General features: G+C 32.7%; 2 protein-coding genes across 2 annotated transcripts; both read right to left on the reverse strand.

Annotated features, from left to right (window-relative positions):
* Nucleotides 1-255: 255 nt before the first annotated feature.
* On the reverse strand, nt 256-4,461 carry LOC107470659 (G-protein coupled receptor 1). Its single transcript, XM_016090060.3, has 9 exons — nt 3,990-4,461; nt 3,496-3,527; nt 3,248-3,417; nt 2,919-3,013; nt 2,293-2,394; nt 2,132-2,188; nt 1,700-1,843; nt 1,425-1,495; nt 256-1,066 (listed from the first exon to the last, which is right to left on the reverse strand). The coding sequence occupies exons 1-9, from the start codon at nt 4,170-4,172 to the stop codon at nt 964-966; spliced, it is 957 nt and encodes a 318-aa protein (XP_015945546.1). The 5' UTR covers nt 4,173-4,461; the 3' UTR covers nt 256-963.
* A 13,353-nt stretch (nt 4,462-17,814) lies between these two features.
* LOC107470675 (serine/threonine-protein kinase RIPK) lies at nt 17,815-19,916 on the reverse strand. Its single transcript, XM_016090081.3, has 5 exons — nt 19,460-19,916; nt 19,235-19,370; nt 19,005-19,141; nt 18,786-18,912; nt 17,815-18,405 (listed from the first exon to the last, which is right to left on the reverse strand). The coding sequence occupies exons 1-5, from the start codon at nt 19,829-19,831 to the stop codon at nt 18,047-18,049; spliced, it is 1,131 nt and encodes a 376-aa protein (XP_015945567.1). The 5' UTR covers nt 19,832-19,916; the 3' UTR covers nt 17,815-18,046.
* Between the last annotated feature and the right edge of the window lie 500 nt (nt 19,917-20,416).

Consider the following 20,416-nt stretch of genomic DNA (forward strand, 5'->3'; position numbering starts at 1 on the left):
CGGTGTTTGATTGTCTGAATGCTGGAAAATGCTAATAACGACAACCATGTGGTGCAAACGAATTTGTGCAGGTACCAAGTTCCCAAGATGCAAAATGCTTTTCTCTTACGGGACCATCCAAGTCCAATTACTGCAATACGATAAGATCATAATTTTCTTTCTCTACACTTCCGGAACCGAGAATGCCATTATTACTTATTAGACATTAGAGAGAGAGAAAGAAGGCACGCCTTTTTCGGAAGCATAACTAGTTTACTAAATGGACAAGTGATGTGTAAATACTTGGAAAGCAAAAACGTACAAGTAATCAGGAACGGCGAATTAATGAAACATCTTTTATGAGTTACTTCATGAGTTCATCGGCAAATGATGTTCTAAAAATGTTAAAAGGATGGTTCTTTCCCCATAATAAATTAAAATGGGAATAGGTTAAAAACTGAAACAGTGGAAGAAATTAATAAAAGACTAAGCATTGTACTTACTGGCAGAGAACTAAAAGACTAGGCAAATTTTGAGAAAACAAAATGTTAAGCTATTTTAAAAATGCATCAACTATAGAACTGGAATTTTTAGTATATCTAATTCCCAAAACTAGGAAGAAATACAAGAATATGCAACAATGCTCGAAGTTAAAACTTGTCCACGATGAATCAGAGACTCACTAAGCCTTTTCTGAATAAGTGCACTTGCCAAAGCCACAATCAACGGATCTTCAATATAAGCATAATAATGATGGCTGTTAAGCAGAGAGATCGACTGATTGAATGAACTGGAGCATCCACTGGTTTCTTTGAGAAGGATCCTTGGCACTATAAAATCTATGTGAATGCCACGATTCAGCAACACAGCCTGGAATGACTGCTGCCAAGTGCCAGCAGATCCTCTGCTGTTGATGAAAACAGCATTTCAGCATATTTACATGTTGAAATATGGTAGTGGGGATCACAATATATCTGTTCATGGTTATTTATCTTCAATTTTTAAGGAGACCAGTTCATTTTCTTGCTGCTGGTTCCTGTACTTGAAATTGTTTGGCAGCCATCTGCAGACTCTCTCTGGTAAGAACCTGATTAACAAATGCAACTTCAGTCAAGTTTTAAATTAAATGTGCCAAAAAGGCAAGGAAACAGAAAAGTATGTAAGAGTTAAGATGAGAAGGTTGACAAGAGAGGGAGAGACGAAAGAGGTTGAGTACTAGACACAAATCCTGTAAGGACAGTGGCAAGATGCAAGTACACAAAATCAAATGGTAAATCTAGCACAATTAAAATGGCTACAAAAGTTGCACAAATTTACAAACCAGAACAAATGACGAGGATAACCCATCTAGACAGGCCTTGAGAATCATGGGTACAATGCAAAAATGCTAAGACTTTACAAGGATTAATTCCTTTAGTAAGATTACATAGAATACAAGGACTTACATGTCCATTCTTTCACAAATTGCACGACGAACTGAAGAATTGAGGCCATATGCAATTGAGTTGAAGAGGCCCTGCAACCGGAAGACAAATATTAACATAATATTGTGTCATTGTTGTACCATACAATGCTGCATTTCATGTGCAGCCTATGGCAACAAATTTGTGCTGATGGTGCCAGTAAATACAAACCATGATAAGCTTCCAGATATGTCATAGAAGATTTAATAGGGAATCTAAAAAAGGTGAAAACGGAACGTAAGGTGACTGGTATATACCATAAGGGCAGCCATTCCAACGTCAAGAAATGACAGCCAAAATATCTTATGGCCAGGCTCAATAAAATCATGAATAAGGTTAATAGTGCCAAATGCCCATGATCCAATTAGAATCAGTGGATAGTATCCCCATCGATTCAGAGACTGCAACGTAAAACAGAAGAAAATAGATTATCATTCAATGAAACCTAGATAAGACCAAACTGAGATAAGTTCACCTTATTAAAGAAGCATTGATATAATACTTGCACTTGACCATAACTTTTAAAAATAAAAAATAAAAAAATAAGAGGGAAGCATCTCTAAGCCATATTTGAAAGTATAATAGTGTGTGGTTGTTACTTTATTCCACGCACAAGCTCCAAAAGATACGTACATATGTACATCAAGCATACATGACATGCATGTTAAAAATGATTGTCGTATACACACCTTCATGTTATCTCTTGCATCTGGAACATAAAGTCGGTCTGAGATACCAACTGCCATCTGAAATAACAGAAGTAAATAAACAGATATGCAAAAGTCTAGGTCTCAACAAGTGAATAATTCATTCTTTCTTCGAGATAGAATCAGCAAGGGTGGTTACATACACGGGTTGCGTTATTCAGCATGCGTATTACTTGAAAGTATGTAAGCCCGTTGTATAAAATTGCACCCCAGAGAGGTGTGTAAAATGTTACAAAATGAACTGCCTGCATGGAAAATGGGCTCAACTTTTAGAGGACAGCAGATAAAGAAAAGGAAGTGTGATAATTCTGTTGAACAAAATATCAAATACAAAGTACAGCAGATTTCATTTCATTATCTTCCTATTGTTCACACTATTTAAAATAAGTTTAATTCCAGATGCCAAAAACATTTGCTAAGCTCTTAGAAATCACAATCTTCTTATCAACAATACCATAATATGGAACAGAGCGTTAGGTCCTTATTAAAAGTATAGATAAAAACAACGAAGTGATCTTTTAGCAGTTTGAAGGCATGTAATGCATGGATTTGTCTCTGCTGTTAAACTTAGCTTTTTTACATGTAGATAACCACATTTGGTTCTTAAGAATAGCAATAGAGTATTAGAAAAAAAATTTTCTTGCAAGCAACCATGTCATGGTTCTTGATTGGCTAGCAGTCAATTATAATGAATTAGACACCCATCTTATACAACATTATATATAAAAGGAAAAATATTCCATTTAGCAGTATTTTTGCAGTTACTTACCTTCCCTGTGCGGCCTGTTTGAGTCCAACACCATATGCCGAAATGTCTATGGTCATTACCAAAGGAGCGGATCACTGTCATAACCAGTGAAGTACCTATTGTCAACAGGTACATCAAGTGAGCTCTCTAACCGAGTAGTGAAAGCAATGTGAAAATCAAGACAAAATTGGAAATCCAACTGTCAGCAAACAAATCATTCCATCAGTATGCATTTGCTCTAAAATCCTAATTCCAAATTAAGACATCATTTTGGGAAGTTATAGAGATAGGAGATTATTATGAAGTAGTATATTTGGAATAAAAAAGCTGATCCATTCATAAATACATACCCCATACATACAGGTGAAAGATTGCCTCCAATTCTTCAACATCAGCTTTGTGCCTAACTACAGTTCGATGAAGAGTAAAAGCAATTGTTGTAGTCCACAGGAAAGACGCCACACAAAAGAAATGCGTGCTATAGCCTTGAGCATAGCAGAAGAAACCTTTGGCTGGGTCCCTGTATAAAAAATAATTATATCAATCAAAATTCACAATATACATTCTGGGAAGACGGCACTCGATTCAGAAAGTATACCCTACTATGCTGAAGAAACTGCAAAGCATATCCTGAAAATAGAGAAAATGCCAAATAACCAAATTATATTTATTTACAAGGCTCATATGCAGAAAACAAGGCGAAAATAACATGGAAAGTGAATAGGCACAAATATATTCGTGTATGCATCTAAATTGAAAAAAACCAACGGAAGCAAAACACAAATTAAAGTGGATAAGCTTACTGCAATTTAAGACAATAACAAGCAGGCAATAATAACTTTGACAAATTACATGAATAGGCTTAATGCAAAGTCTGTAATTACTTGCTCACACACTCACTTCTAAAACAGAACATAATTTGATCTTAATTCTAGTCCAAATTAAAATATTAGTAGCTAACCCTGTAGAGTTCCAGAAGCAACTAATTAGGTTAAATTTTCGCATTTGACAAAGAGCTAAACTGCTAAGGAGAAAAAATGAAGGAAATAAATTTATAGATCAGAGGAAAGAGAGAAGGAAAAGAATGCGTACGGAGAGGGCAAGGTAGAAAACAAGCTTGAAAGAAAACTTGCGAAGTTCCTTGAAGAGAACGTAGCAGAGCACGATGAAGCCTGAACCCACAAACGAAAGGCTGGAGGCTCCGGTATTCACAGCTGTCAGAATCTGGCGATCGTGCGCCGATAGAACGCCGGCGACCGCGGCCGAGCTCGCCATTAAACTAGTCTTCTCCGATCACTTATCACTGATTACTATTCACTAGATTTCTCTCTTTGTTTTTTCTCCTCGCAAAATTATTTGCAGATTATTTATTCTCAGTTACAAAAATTCGAAACCCAAGACGACGAGGAGAAGGAGAAGAAAAAGAACTACGAAACGGTTGTTCAACGAACACTTTGCTATCACTACGACGCCGTTTAGCGCGTGGTTAAAGGCTTAGCCGCTTAATTAGGGAGCTTGCTGGCTTAAAGTAAACTTCAAGGTCGCATAGACCAGTCACTAGTCAGTAGTGTTTATTTCACTCTCACTAAGGTTATAACAAACCAACTTGGGTTGGGTTGGTCGAGTTGTTATTTGATTTGTCCGGTTAAGTAAGTGTCAATAGTTTGAATCTCCTCTTATGTATGTAATATTCTATTGATCAATGATTAACCCTTAAATAGAACTCAAATTTGTAACGAATTAGTCCTTAATCTATTGAGTTAGGGGATTATTATAGACAATAAAAAAAAGTTTATAACTTATAAGAAGAATTTCTGGTACGATGGTGTACGTTGCAAAAGATAAATGTTCCACATACTTTCAAGTGGCCAACTTGTATTTTGTCGTTTTAAAGAGTGACAATGACATAAATGTCCAATGAAAAGAAGTGTAAACAGACTAATTTGGGTAGTTAGTATATTTTTTATATCGGTGATTGGACTGAACATATGAGTTTGATTTAGCTTTAATTTTTTTGGGCGGCTTAATGGACTGGAGAAGAATGAATAGCTAATGTGCTTAATTTGTTTTTATTGTTAGGTGTGGGTAAAAGAATAGATTGGGATTTTTGAAACAGGTCTTGAGTGGTAGGCCGATGAACTTACACTGCAAGAGAGGCGGAGAGTTGCGGTGAAAAAATAGCGTCCGTGTTCGAACTCGCCGCAAATTGGCAGAATCGTGGTAGAGATGAGCTGCGGTCTGGTAGAAGCTGCAAAACTGCCCTGGATGATGGTTGTGCAGTAGAAACCACTGCAAAGTTGGGTATATATAGTCAAGATTCAGCAGATTATCTTATCTTCTTGGCACGAACAAGAGCGGGAGCAGAGGCGTGAAACAAATCTCTAAGTGCGAATCCCCATATTCTTGGTTTAGATTATTGATATCTAAAAAAATCTCCCTTTCAATTTGGTTCAGTTTTCTTTTTGGTTTCAGATTTCAATTTGGTTCACATTATACTTTCTCTTTTTGATTTGGTTTCAATTTACTTGTTTGGTTTGTTTTTGTTCTTACCAAGAACATAGGACAAAAGTGGGTGAAGCAAAGCACGAGGGAGTGTGTGTATGCACACCCTAAGGATTTGCAAGTTGTACGTATGCACAATATGATGCATACGCACAGGCTGAAAAATTCTTCTGGTGCGTGTATATGCACAGCAATGATGCGTACGCACAATCCATGTTTTTCACATAAAATTCTGTTTTTTCTGTTTAACCTTCTCGGTAAGCCGGTAAACTTCCGAAACCACTATTTTGATGAAAATGGACTATTTTTGAACTATCAATCATTCTTTTAAGTTTTTCAAACCTCTAAAAACTCTGTTTAAGGTCCAATAACTAGGTTTTACGCTACAGAATAAGGATAAGGGTGTGAAGATTTGAGAAGTAAATGATTAATTCGATGAGATATTGAAGGTGATGAATGAGATAATGATGAATGAGTTTGTTTGAGATGATGATGATAGATTATGATTGAGATATATATGACCGGGTAAGAGGCAGTGACATTGTCCACCTGCTCTGGGTATAAGTTGAGATTCCAAGTAAGATGCAGTGGTATTATCCACGTGCTCCGAATAAGAATCGAGAAGCTGGGTAAGATGCGGTGGCGTTGTCCACTTGCTCCAGGTAGGAGATAAGCAAGAAGAATGATTGAAGGTTATTATGAGGACAATTATTATCAATGTGAATGTTGAGAATGAACTTTTGGATGAGATACCTGGGCAGTAGCAAGGATTGTGGTTCGCCCCGCTTGCTTCGGGTCAGTGATTGAGATACCTGGACAGTAGAAAGAATTGTGGTTCGTCCTGTTTGCTCTAGGTCAGTGATTGTGACGCTTGGGTAGTAGCAGCAATAGTGGATTATTCCACATGCTCCAGGTTGAGTTTTCAATCACCCGCCTGGGTAGTAGCACCAGTAGTGGTTTATTCCACTTGCTCTGGGTTAAGCGGGTAGTAGCAAGAGGATTGTGGCTCAGTCCCACTTGCTCTGCGATGGGGTATTTCTGTCCAAGGTTAGTGATGAACGGATAATTTATACGCTTTTTGGCATTATTTTTACATAGTTTTTAGTATGTTTTTATTCACTTTTTATTATATTTTTATTACATTTTATGCAAAATTCACATTTTTGGACTTTATTATGAGTTTTTGTATTTTTATGTGATTTCAGGTATTTTCTGGCTGAAATTGAGGGACCTGAGCAAAAATCTGATTCAGAGGCTGAAAAAGAACTGCAGATGCTGTTGGATTCTGACCTTCCTGCACTCGAAATAGATTTTCTGGAGTTACAGAAGCCCAATTGGTGCGCTCTCAATTGCGTTGGAAAGTAGACATCTTGGGCTTTCCAGCAATATATAATAGTCCATACTTTGCCCGAGTTATGATGATGCAAACTGGCGTTTAACGCCAACTTTCTACCCTATTCTGGCGTTAAACGCCAGAAACAGGATACAAGCTGGAGTTAAACGCTCAAACTGGCACAAAAGCTGGAGTTAAACTCTAGGAATAGCCTCTACACGTGAAAGCTTCATTGCTCAGCCCAAATACACACCAAGTGGGCTCCGGAAGTGGATTTCTGCACTATCTCTCTTAGCTTACTCATTTTCTGTAAACCTAGGTTACTAGTTGAGTATAAAAACTACTTTTAGAGATTCATTCAGTACCTCATGACATTTTACATCTGGATTTGTACCTTTGATGGCATGAGTCTCTAAACCCCATGGTTGGGGGTGAGGAGCTCTGCTGTGTCTCAATGAATTAATGCAATTATTTCTATTTTATATTCAATTACGCTTGTTTCTATTCTAAGATATTCATTTGTACTTCAACATGATGAATGTGATAATCAGTGACACTCATCACCATTCTCAACCTATGAACGCGTGCCTGACAACCACTTTCGTTCTACCTTAGATCGAATGTATATCTCTTGGGTTCCTGGTTCGCGAGTTTGACTGCCTCTCCTGACAACAGGGCATTCAAATCCGTGAGATCAGAGTCTTTGTGGTATAAGCTAGAATCAATTGGCAGCATTCCTGAGATCCAGAAAGTCTAAACCTTGTCTGTGGTATTCCGAGTAGGATCCGGGAAGGGATGACTGTGACGAGCTTCAAACTCATGAGCGCTGGGCGCAGTGACAGTGTGCAAAAAGATCATTGGATCCTATTCCAACATTAGTGAGAACCAACAGATGATTAGCCATGTACATGGACCCTTTTCACTGAGAGGACGACTGGTAGCCATTGACAACGGTGATCCACCAACATACAGCTTGCCATGGGAGGAGACCTGCATGCGTGAAGAAGAAGACAATAGAAAAGCAGAAATTCAGACGACATAGCATCTCCAAAACTCCAACCTATTCTCTATTACTACATAACAAGTATTTATTTCATGCTCTTTTACTTTTCGCAATTAAAACTAAGAACCACTATTGATATCCTGACTAAGAATAATAAGATAACCATAGCTTGCTTCAAGCCGGCAATCTCCGTGGGATCGACCCTTACTCACGTAAGGTATTACTTGGACGACCCAGTATACTTACTGGTTAGTTGTGCGGAATTACAAAGTGTGAGTGTAAATTTCATGCACCAGTTAGCTACCAGGACATGTTTGACTATATAACTGACAGATGATATCATCAGCCATAGGACAGGCATGCATCATGTGCATTTGTATGATTTGTTTGAGTGTGCTTTGTAAACCCCGGTTAAATTAGTAGATAATTAGTCAATAAATTAGTTTTTAATAAGGAAGACTAGAAATGTGAATATTATATCAAATTAGGATAGAGCTCATCGAAACGAGAATTTTGACACTAATTTCGAAAAAAATGGTCTAAAATTAGACCGAACAGGCCGAACCGATTGAATCAGATCCGATCCGGGCTATCGGTCCAATCGGACCAGCCATTTTAAGTGGGCCCAAAGCCTTTCTTCCCCTTCATTTTAACAGAAGCGAAAGTTGCAGCACAAAGGGGAGGGAAGAACGAAATCTTCACCGAACCCTTACGGCAATCTTTCGTACGTCGTAACTTCTCCGTCCGAACTCCAATCGCTGCACCGTTTGCGGCCACGCGTTCACGGCGTCGAGCTCTACATTTCTACCAGAATAATTTTACTGGTAACTTGTTTAATTCCTCTCAGCCCTCTTTTCCCCCAATTTTCAAATTTTTAATGGGAAGGTTGAATTTCTTTGATTTCTGATGTTTTAGGATCCAATTAGCTTGAGAGAAACGTTCACTCTTACTTATGTGAAGCTTGGGTAAGGTGAGGATATGATAATTCTATTTTATTTTCATTGAATTTGAGCTTTGAGTATTAAATTGGATATATATGTGTTATGAATGTATATTAGGTTGTGAATAAATAATTGGAGCTTGAAATTGTGAATACTGGAACTTGGAGGAAAATCGGCCAAGGTATGGTTTAGGTTTCTTGCATTTAATATATTATGTTCTATGAAAACTTAGGCTAGATGACCATAAGATAAGTTGAATTGCACGGAATGGTATAATGTTTAGTATGTTTGATATTCATGATGTGGTATGGTTGTGTAATAGAGGTTATTGTTATGTGAATATTATAATGAGATGTGGGTAATGAGGTATGAGCAAGTTGATAATTTAATAGGTTACAATGCATATTGGTTGAAGGCTTGATGGCTTTGTTGATATATATATGATATTGATGGTTGGTGGTTGATAAAGGGTATGAAGTTGTGTTGAGTTTATCATTGATATATGGTGTTAGATTTTGGCATATTTAACAAGGAATGGAATGAGGTTTGGTTGAAAATTTAGGTTTGAATAATTTTGCAAAAGTTAGTTTTTGGCTGAACTTTGGCGGGATATAACTTGGCTTTCGGAACCCCAAATTGATTTCAACTTGTTTTAAATGAAAATTGAATTCGTGAAGTTTATTCCGTTTGAAGAATAGACGAAAAACGATTTAAAATGACTGAGTTATGCCCTTTGGAAGTTTGAGTTTATAAACTATGTTTTGAACCAAATTCTGTAGCTTTTTTTATCAATTCTGCTACTGCTGCCTCACTACTGCATCTGCCTTATATTTTTTAAAAGACGTACGCCCACGCGAATGCGTCACTCACGCGTACGCGTGGAGCAAATTTTAGGCGATGCGTACGCCACGATCTCGTGCGTGCGCGTAAGGAGTAAACAAGCTTGTTCATGCGTACGCGTGACCCACGCACACACGTGACATGAAGTTTGCACCCACGCGTACGCATGATAAAGGGACGCGCACACGAGCTATAGTTTTACATTTCCACGCGCACGCGTGAGTCACGCGTACGCGTGGATCCCATTTCAGCAAACATGATTTTTAATATTTCAAACTAAATTTTAAACCTCTAAACCTCTATTTTCATTCCTTTAGTCATGAATATTAGTGTTAAACTTGATAATCAGATGAAGCTAGGAAATAAGAATAACTTGAAGGTGAAGTAAAGTTGAAAAGTAATGAATTGATGATAAGATGTTATGGATGAGTCATATATGATACTTGATTGAACGTTCTGATAAAATATTATGTATGAAATTTGGCTTGAATGATTTAATGATCTGAGATATGAGGTTCCCTGGATTAAGTGCCGTGGCTTGCCACCACGTGTACCAGGTTGAAAACTCGATACTCTATTGACCCTACGACGTAAGTGTGACCGGGCACTATATAAATTCCCGGGAATGTTACCCCCATTGAGCAATATTGATTATTTGAGAAAAACTATGCATAGACTCTTGGGGATGCACGTTGGGGAACAGTCTAAGTACAATTCAAACTTGTCGAGTTGGCTGGATAACCGACAGATGAGCCTTATCAGCCATAGAAAAGGCATGCATCATATGCATATTACTTGAACTACTTGCTTGTGCCTTAATTGGGTATGCCTATATGTACTTGCCATGCTAAATGTGTACTTGTTACCTGCAGTAATTGTAACATTCTTATGTTTGCCTTTATCTGTCTATTTGTCTGTGAAAATGCATGATGGAGTTGGAGGTATGGAGGAATGGCAATATGGGACTTAGATTTAAGGTTAAGCTAAGTTAGGTTTAAATATTCTTAGAAAAACCATCTTTTATGGCTTTTGTTTAATACTTTAAGCTCTATAATCTGAGAATCGGCGTTCTAGGATTGCCTCTGGCATTCCCAGGACCTTATATATTATGTGTGTGGTACCTTTACCATACTGAGAACCTCTAGTTCTCTTTCCATACTATGTTGTTGTTTTTCAGATGCAGGTCAGGAGCCATCTCGTTAGGCGTCCGGACTCTTAAAGCGGAGGGGTTACTGGTAGTTTTATTGTACAATGATGTATATATATGTACTTAGCTTCTTCTCTACATAACTTATTCTTTTTGATCCTCTTAGAGGTTTATGGAGAGGTAGGATTGTGTATATGTACTTTTGGGTTTTGGATATGTATGTATATATGTGTAAATATCCTCCGGTCAGTCTTGACTTCGCAGGCTGAGTTAGGAGCTTGTTATTTTGTATCTTTGGCACTCTATTCCTACTTTTGTTATCTTATGTTTAATAGTTATGGTTTTCTTAGCACGCAAGTTAATTCGTTCTTTGAGCGTAGCGCTTTTAATTCGCGATTTTTTATTTTCCCTATTCTTCAAGGCTCCTAGCATATTATAATTCTTCTGCTATTATAAGTACTCATTTTAGTGTGGTAGGGTGTTACATGCTTTATTTTGGTTTGCTTAATTATGACCTGTGATTAACTATTATTTGAGCTATTTGTTATAACTGCTACCTATACTTGTGCTTTCCTTGTCTATTTTGTATGTGTTTACAACTAAGAGATCCCTCGTGTGGTGTAGGTGTGATGAGAGTTGTTCTATCAGTGATTCGGAGGGTTGGAGGAGAGTGAGATTGAAGTGTTAGGTTATATTTGAATTAGAACCTGAGTACCTTAGATAGTTTTACCTAATTTCTGGTTTAGTTGGATCTTAAGTTTAAATCTGAGTGTTGAAGTTCTAAGAATGCCTCTGGCTTTTTCGAGACCTTATATATTATCTATGCGGGCACCTTTACTATGCTAAGAACCCTCCAGTTCTCGTTCTATACATATGTTGTTGTTTTCAGATACAGGACGCGAGGCACTGCATTGAGCATTCTGGAGACTCTTTGGAAGCGAAGAATTATTGGGTTTTAGTGTTGTATTTTGTTTATGTTTATATACGTGTATAGATTCTCCACCTTTTATATATTTTATTTTGTCCCTCTTAGAAGCTGACTTGGAGAAACAGGTGTATTTATCATGTCTTTTGGGCTGTTGGGTTTTGTGTGTGTCTATATATATATACATATTCTAGTCAGCCTTTGCTTCGTAGGTCGAGTTTAGAGCTTGATTATGTAACTTATCTTTTGGAACTCTACTTATATAACATGTCTTTTGGTTTTTCTGTATAAGCTTTCGATCTTAATGCTTTTCAAGTGTGACGCAATTGTCTGGTCTTAGTTTCTGCTTATCTTTTCCTTCAAGGCTCATAGTTAAAATTCCTTTCAACTATATTATATACGTATTCTTATTTTTAGAGGTCGTAGCGCCTCGCCACCTCTGATTTACGTCCTAGGCATAAAGCTCTTCGTGATAGGGTGTTACATTATGATATCAGAGTAGTTCGTTCTTGTAGAGCCTAAGGAACAGACTGACTATGCTCCTGGGCATACTCTGTGTTATGTGTATATGCTAGTTAGGATATCTAATTGATATGTGTAGCATACTTGTTTATGAGCATGCATTTGGGACTTTAAAGCACTAAACTTGAGATATTGAGACTAATCACCTTGATATCAATTGTGTGGCATGAATAGGAAACACATGGCGTCTCACGGACCAGGGCGACATAATTGGAGAGTGCTTCCATCTACTTTCTTTAGTAATCAAAATTTTTGAGGGAAAATTTTTTATTAACGAAAATGTTATATATATATATATATATATAGACACACACACACACACATAGATGAAGTGTTATTGAATACATTAGCAGGAAGAATTTGAGCACAACAGTAGACTCGCACATAATAAAAAAATCACATCAAAAATAGAATGGAGACATCGAAAGATCATTTTGTTGAGGCATATGTCTTATTTCATTACTTAAATGGATTTACATGGAATCCTGTTACTAGAAAATTTGAAGCTAAAGAAGAAGTATGGCAAGACTTTGTTAAGGTGTCTTAAACTTTGCTTTTATTACTTATACTATTGATTACATTTGTCAAAAAATTATTTCATATTTCTTTAACATCTTTCAATATTTCATTATGCAAGAGAAATCACATTAAAAAAATGGAAAAAAAAAGTAAATTAAGCATTACGATACTTTGAAAAAGTTGTTCGGAGTTGATAGAGCTACTGGTAAAAGGGATGCTACTTCACAAGAAAGGATTTGATAACTTGATAGAGATCCAATTTACTTGAATGATTCGTTTGAAACCATTAGGATTACTGACATAGATGTTAACATGAGACATGATACCCTATATTTTTTACTAATTTGGATTCATTTAGTGCTCTTCATAGTCACCCAAATTAACTAGGAGGGACTTCAACTTCAAGAGGTACAAAGCATAAGGCTCCTATAAATGATTTTCTGGAGGCGTAATATGAGAAATATGCATTAGGAATTAATACCATGCCTAGTGCTGTAAAAGAGGGTAATTATTTTTCTAGCAAGTGACGTGGCTGAGCAACAGATTGCTATGGCTAAGAGGCAAGTTGAATTCGTTGAAAGACAAGCTTCTGTGGCCGAGAAGCAGGTTTTAGTTGCTGAAAAATAAGCCCCATTAATTAAAAGACAAGTTCCAATTGCTGAAAAAATGGCAAGTATTATGTGACAAAGTAGGCCTCACATTTATAGCGAATTAGATGTATGAGATATGTTGACTAATTTGAGTTTGGTAGGTTCATTTTATATGCAATGTTATCAATTTTTACGTGAAAATGAGAAAAAAAAGTGACAACTTTCTGGTATCCCACCTAAAATGCGACTTGATGATCTTTTCCATATTATGATTGCGGTTGGTGTTCGCTTAGGAGATACGGTACATCCAAAAAATATTCACTATTATAAATATAATTTTATACGCACTTAATTTCTGGTTAATTTGAAGTTATTATTTTTTAACAATTGATTCTATGTTTTTTATTTCGATAAAGTATAATAAGTAGTCATTCATGTATTTGAATGACAAATGTTTTTTTCGTTATATTTATATTAACACATGGTTACAAATCACTTTTGTTGGTATTTTGCGAATGATTGTTTGCTTAAAGAGAAAAATGTCAGAAAAAAATAACATATTATGATCAACTCTATATGTTAATTTATATTTGTTAGTTATGCTTGTGTAAGAATGATAATATTTGAAATTGTTTGGGAACAATGAATATACTACAAACTACAAGCAAAGATGGATGATGTGTTACTATTTTTAACTCTAAAAAATTATTTTTTTGAAGTAGATGTGTGTAGATAACTTTAACTATATAGAATTATTTTTTTAAAGTAGACATATGCTAATGACTCTAACTATAAACAATTATTTTTTTTAAATTAACATATAATTATGAAATATTATTTTCATAGTTATTGTTACTTTTTTGGTGTTTTATTATATGTTTACAAGAATTTGTATATGAATTTTTACTTTTTTAGTTGTATATAGTAAAAAAGAAATGCTAGCTATTTTTAATATTAATATTGTATTTTTTTTAGAGACGATTTAGTGACACTTATTCCTTACATATAATTTAAGAAATTAATAATGTAACTTATTAGTAGTTTTTATTTTTTTTTATAAAATTATTTATTTGTATTTGTTTGAGAAATAGTGATACATCTTTTTATTTATGACATTTAAAAAACAATGAAAAAAGATTAATAAAGATAATATATTAAAGTGTTGAAAATTAAATTAAATGACTTTTTTCTCTTGTGGAAAATAATTTAAACACATTAATAAATTATAATTTATATATAATATATAAGGATATTAATGTAATTATACTCTATTATGATTTTTTTTTATTTTTTTTTCATTAAAACATAAAAAAATTTATCTTTGTTTTCTTTCTATCAATTTTTTCTTCGTCCAAACAACACATAAAAAAATTTATTTTTTTCTTTTTTTTCTCATTTTTTCCTTCATTTTTCATCATATATTCAAACACAGTGTATTTAAATACCTTAGATTACATAGATTCATCCAACCCTAAGTATAGAAATTTTTAACTTAAAAAATATTTCACTTAAACACACTTTTTACGGTAAATACATAATTTTTTAAAATATAAAATGTAATTGTATGATATCATCACCAAAATATGATGAATGGATAAAATATAAGCACTACAATAAATAAGGAATTTTGTAATGGTCGAAAACTGTTGCCATAGATAAAAAAATAATTCCTAAAATTTTAGGCAATGCTTTGGCAACGGTTTTTGACCTGTGGTATATGCAGCCGTTACCAATGCTCATAAACAACGGTTTTTTACTTAAGACAACGGCAACAAAAAAATCGTTGCCATAGTTACTAGCATAGACAACGATTTTGACAATAATTTTTAAAGCACGGTTTAGAACCGTTATTGGATCACAAAGACAACAATTTAAAAGCGTTACCTTTAGTGTTATTTTTTTTACAACAATTTTAATACCATTGTCATTTTGTAGCTGCCTTTGACAACGATTTTAATACCATTGTCTTTTGTAACTTTTAACAACAATTTTTCATAATTATATAATTTTTTATTTACAATAATTTTTTCATATTACATTGAAATTAGTTCCAACTAATTTTTTAATTTAGTGACAATAAATAACCTTAATTATTTTAATCATTTTCTCAAAATTGTTTACAAATTGATATTAAATAATACAATATCATTTTCTCAAATGTTGTAAAATAATTATAAAATAACCTTAACTTTTTTTATCCTTAAAGGTTTGAATATTTTAAAATAATTTTTTTAGTTACAAAACATATTTGTATTATGTAATAAACAAATATCTTATAACAAACAATATTAAATTTTGTGGTAAATTAATTTTTTATTAAAAAGTTATTGGAGTTTTTGTAACAATTTCACTCTTTGTTATAAAATATTATAAAATTATAAAGTAGAATAGTAATTTATAATTAGATTTATTATAATAAAATTATTTTAGGAATACATAAATATATTTTGTTCAATTTATAAATTAGACTTAAGTAATTATTTTTATTTAAATTAAAAATAATTCAATAAATATTAAAAGATCAATTTTGTATGTTGTTATGAAGGGAGGTTGTTGAAATTTTTTGAAATGTTAAAAAAAATTGTTAAATTTTAGAGTGAGAGTGAAATTAAAAATATATAATATTTGTTATAAATTTATTTTAAATTTATTTATTTTATAAATAATATTTTTTATATGTTTATAACAATAATTTTTTAGTGTTCTATAAATTTAGTATTTATAGAGAAAATTGTTTAAATTTGTATGATTATTTATAATTATTTTTTTATTATCTATTAATTTGTATAATTATTTAAATAATATTAAAAAGTTATTGTTTGATAAAAAATTGTTGTAATGGTTATAAAACTGTTCTTTAAAATAGTCAAAGAGAACAATTTTATTTTGTTGGTATAACGTAATGAAAAATTGAACTTCTACAGCAATACTATAAAATTCGTTGTCTAAAACTATCTAATAGAATGATTTTAAAGTGTAGTATTTTGGCAACGATTTTTATGCATTTCTTTTGTCTAATTATTTAAATAACAATAAAAAACCGTTACTTAAAACTAAATTATAATAACGGTTATAAAATTGTTCTTTAAATTAGTCAAAGAAAATAATTTTAATTTATTGTTATAAAATAATAAAAAATTGAATTTAACAGTAATACTATAAAAAACTGTTGTCTAAAATTATTTAAGAAAACGATTTTAAGCTGTTATAAAATTTGGCGTTATTAAAGCCATATTTATTGTAGTGAAGGAAAGAATAGTTGAATAAAAGTTACCTAGTTGAATGTGTGAACAAAGACTTCCAAATTTCAATAAAATTATATTAAGATCGACGTACTGCACAAAGAGCAAAATTAATTATATTATATAATATAAATTTAAAAATATTATATTATTCAAAGATTAAATTATCTATTGTTTGGTGATACTTCTTAGAAAATGGTGCTTTATAGCATAATTTCGAGGTTTTTTTTTAATGGTTTGTGTATAGAGGTAACTAAAAAAATAGAAAAAATTATTGAAAATGAAATTAAAATACAAAAAATATAAAATAAAATTATAAATAAATTTTATTAATCATGATATATTGAAATGTATATATAATAAGTAAATATTGTTATGCTAAAATTGAACATGGTTAAAAATATTTTGGTCAATTCATTTAAGAGAATATATAAATTAGAGTCATAATAATAAGAGTGTTACTAAACGTATATTTAAATAGACTAAATAGTATATAATTTGAATATTTAAAACTAAAATTTGTTGTTATTATAGTTTTTATGTAGATATTAATTATATTTAACCATTATTTTTAATCTAATTAAGTAATAATAGGTATTAAATTTAATTAATTAGTATGATTAAAGTTTAGTGTTATTTTATGTAGAGTTCCATTATATTTTATATTGCAAAATTGTTGACATGGTATAATCACAAACAACAATATGACATAAGCTTATTATTCTATAATAAAATTGTATCAACTCTTATATGATATAGGGTACATTATCAGCTTTTAGTATTTGAATGTATCCATTGCTGAACCTCTCAAAAGATGTTAACATTAAATAAGTTTTTCGAAAATTAAAAAACGTGACAAAAAAAATTAGATATCACATATATATTTTAAAAATAAATTTTAGAAATCAAATTTTTATGTAAATTTGTACAATTATTATTAGAAAAATAAAATTTTTTTATCTTTAAAATTTGATAATTTTATGTCAAATGATTTTTTTAAATTTTTTTAGTGTAAATGATCATATTTTTTTGAAAAATAAAAAGAAAATATAGAGATCAAATTTTACTTTAAATTTTTTTTGAGCTTTTTAAATATTTATTCAAATATTATCACAAAAATTTAGATCAAATAAATAAGTTATTGTTTGCTAAATACGAATTTTTTTTATCATTTATAAAAATATAATATTTATTAGTTATTTTTATCACATTTTCAAATTATTTATAAATTATTTTATCAATAACATATTTCAAAAACTTTTTTATGTACGACTAAATCAGATACTAAATTAGTAGTTAGTCTGTAATATAAATAGATAGATAGTTTATTCTTCTTTCATTTTACATCCAATCAAATTCGCATACCTATATATACTTAGCTTGTACTCACAATTACTCGCTACTACTGCTTATTTACATTTATCTTTATCATTATGTAGATAGATTGACCAAGTTGTCCCTTCCAAATTTAAGTGACAAAACCATAATCTTTTCTTCTTTTCCTAACTTTGCTAGCTATCTACTATATTTTATCTACATTGCTGCAACTAATAAGTCTTTGATGACACTTTGGAGAGTATAATATCTATTTCTTTTCACTAACTGCAACATAAACAAATGGTGCTATGAAGACATCATCAAAGTCTTGAAGTGACTCCAATGTCTTGACAACATCCCTCATTGAGGGTCTTGGATTGGGGTTGTGACTCAAGCATTTATGTGTCAATGCAGCAACCTTAACTGCTCCTTTCATAGGAAACTGCCCTTCCAACCTTGGGTCCATCACATGATGCAGCTTCCTTTGATCCCTCAACATAGGCCTTCCCCATTCCACCAGGCTCCGCTCCCGACTCGGACGGCTCCTATCCACCACTCGCTTCCCTGTAAGAAGCTCCAACAGAACCACTCCATAGCTATACACATCGCTCTTGGTAGAAAGGTGACCTGAAAATTTATGACTTATTAGCAGAGTAAATAAAGTTGGTTAACATTGGTTAAATGGAATTGTCTTTCATGTGAAGATGATAAGTGAAAAAACAATTTTCCGTGTCAAATTGGTCAATATTGGTTAATAGAGTTATTTTAATGGGAAGAACATATGTGAAAACTGATAGATAATTTGACTAAACTGACATCTAACCGTTATCGTTTACTATCATCTACACGAAGATAATCTCTCATGTGAAATTAGTCAACATTGATTAAATATAATTATGTTTCATGTGAAATCATAAATGAGAACTGTTAGACGAAACAATTCTCACCTATCGTCATTCACATAAAGACATTTTCGCGAAAGTAGCCATATTTTCTCTAATAAATACCTGCCATGACATATTCAGGGGCAGCATAGCCCTTTGTCCCCATTATGCGTGTTGTTGTTACATGTGTTTCTTCTCCTTCAGGACCATCCTTAGCTAACCCAAAGTCCGATAATTTAGCTGTGTAGTCCTGAAATTAGTAAAGATTATTTCTTTATTAGTGGGCCATACATAAAATTCTGATTGAAGAATATGAGCAGAGACAAAAGAGAAGGAACATACTGAGTCAAGTAAGATATTTGAAGTTTTGAAATCTCTGTATATGACAGGTTTATCTGCTTCATGAAGGAATGCAAGGCCCTTAGCAGCACCTAATGCAATTTTCATCCTTGTTGACCATGGCATGCTAGAAGAATACCCTGCTTTCATTACAACCAAACAACATTAATTAGTGTTGAAGAACTGTACTTCTGAAAAATAATTGATTAGGATTAAGAAGAGTAATTACATACTTCTGAATAATTGGTTCTCTAAGCTACCTCTTGGCATGTATTCATACACCAAAAGCCTGTTCTTTTCTTCACAACAGTATCCAATTAACTTAACAAGATGTGAATGCCTTAGCTGCCCAAGAAATATAATCTCTGCCTGTAAAAGAAAATAAAATCATCAATTTAATTGCATATAAAAAAATCAAGAATTAAATTCTAGTCTATATTAGGAAGTTAATAACTAACCAGCCACTCTCTGTGACCTTGCAAGCCTTCCAAGTCTAACCGTTTAACTGCCACGGATTGAGCCTTCAGACCACGTTTAAGGTTGTCATCAACAAAACCTTTGTAAACAGGTCCAAACCCACCTTCACCAAGCATGTTACTCCATGAGAAATTATGCGTTGCTTCTTTTAGCTCCTCTAAGGTGAATGTGTAAAGCTTTGATCCAACAAAAGAAGTTGAAAGATCTTCAATGTCCTTAGGAGAGCTTGTAATGCTTACATCAGAGAGGCATAGCCTTTGGAAAGAACAATGTTTTGAAACCTCTTCTTCTTCTACTTTGCTTTTGGTCTTGTAACAACTTGGGATGATTGATTTCCATGTAATCTTAGTCATATCTTGAAAAAACCGTACCCTTGTTTGTTTTAATTCTATTTAGTGTTTAGTGTATATGAAGACAATCAAGAAGATATAGCAGAATAATAATAAGGTGATGGAATTGATGAATGATGACACAAACAAAATAATTTCAAGATATTGAGAAATTTATAGTACCTTATTCTAAGTCCAAGTCCTAACCACCCTCAGAAAAATGAGAAAAACGACTTACGTGGAGATTCCTTGACTTCTTATCTCTTTAATGTGGAGATGCAAAGAAGATATACTACATGCATGAACGAATGAATTTTGTTTTTAGTTTATTTTTAGTCGCACAATTGTTCTAGTGATATAATATATAATATTGTAGTAGTACTATTAAAGAATTATAACGTGTCTGATATCATATGGATACCAAGATGATTGGCAAAATTATAAAGTATTATATATAAATACAAATACAAATATATTAATTAAATTTGTCTTATTTTATATATCTTGTTTCTATATATATATATATATTCTTTTTATTATCAAATACGTACATTCCTTAGTCTAAAATATGATTTGATGACTTTGGTGGTAGGATACCGGTGTGAACTT

This window comes from Arachis duranensis, chromosome 10 (genome assembly GCF_000817695.3).
Source record: "Arachis duranensis cultivar V14167 chromosome 10, aradu.V14167.gnm2.J7QH, whole genome shotgun sequence".
Classification (NCBI taxonomy): Eukaryota; Viridiplantae; Streptophyta; class Magnoliopsida; order Fabales; family Fabaceae; genus Arachis; species Arachis duranensis.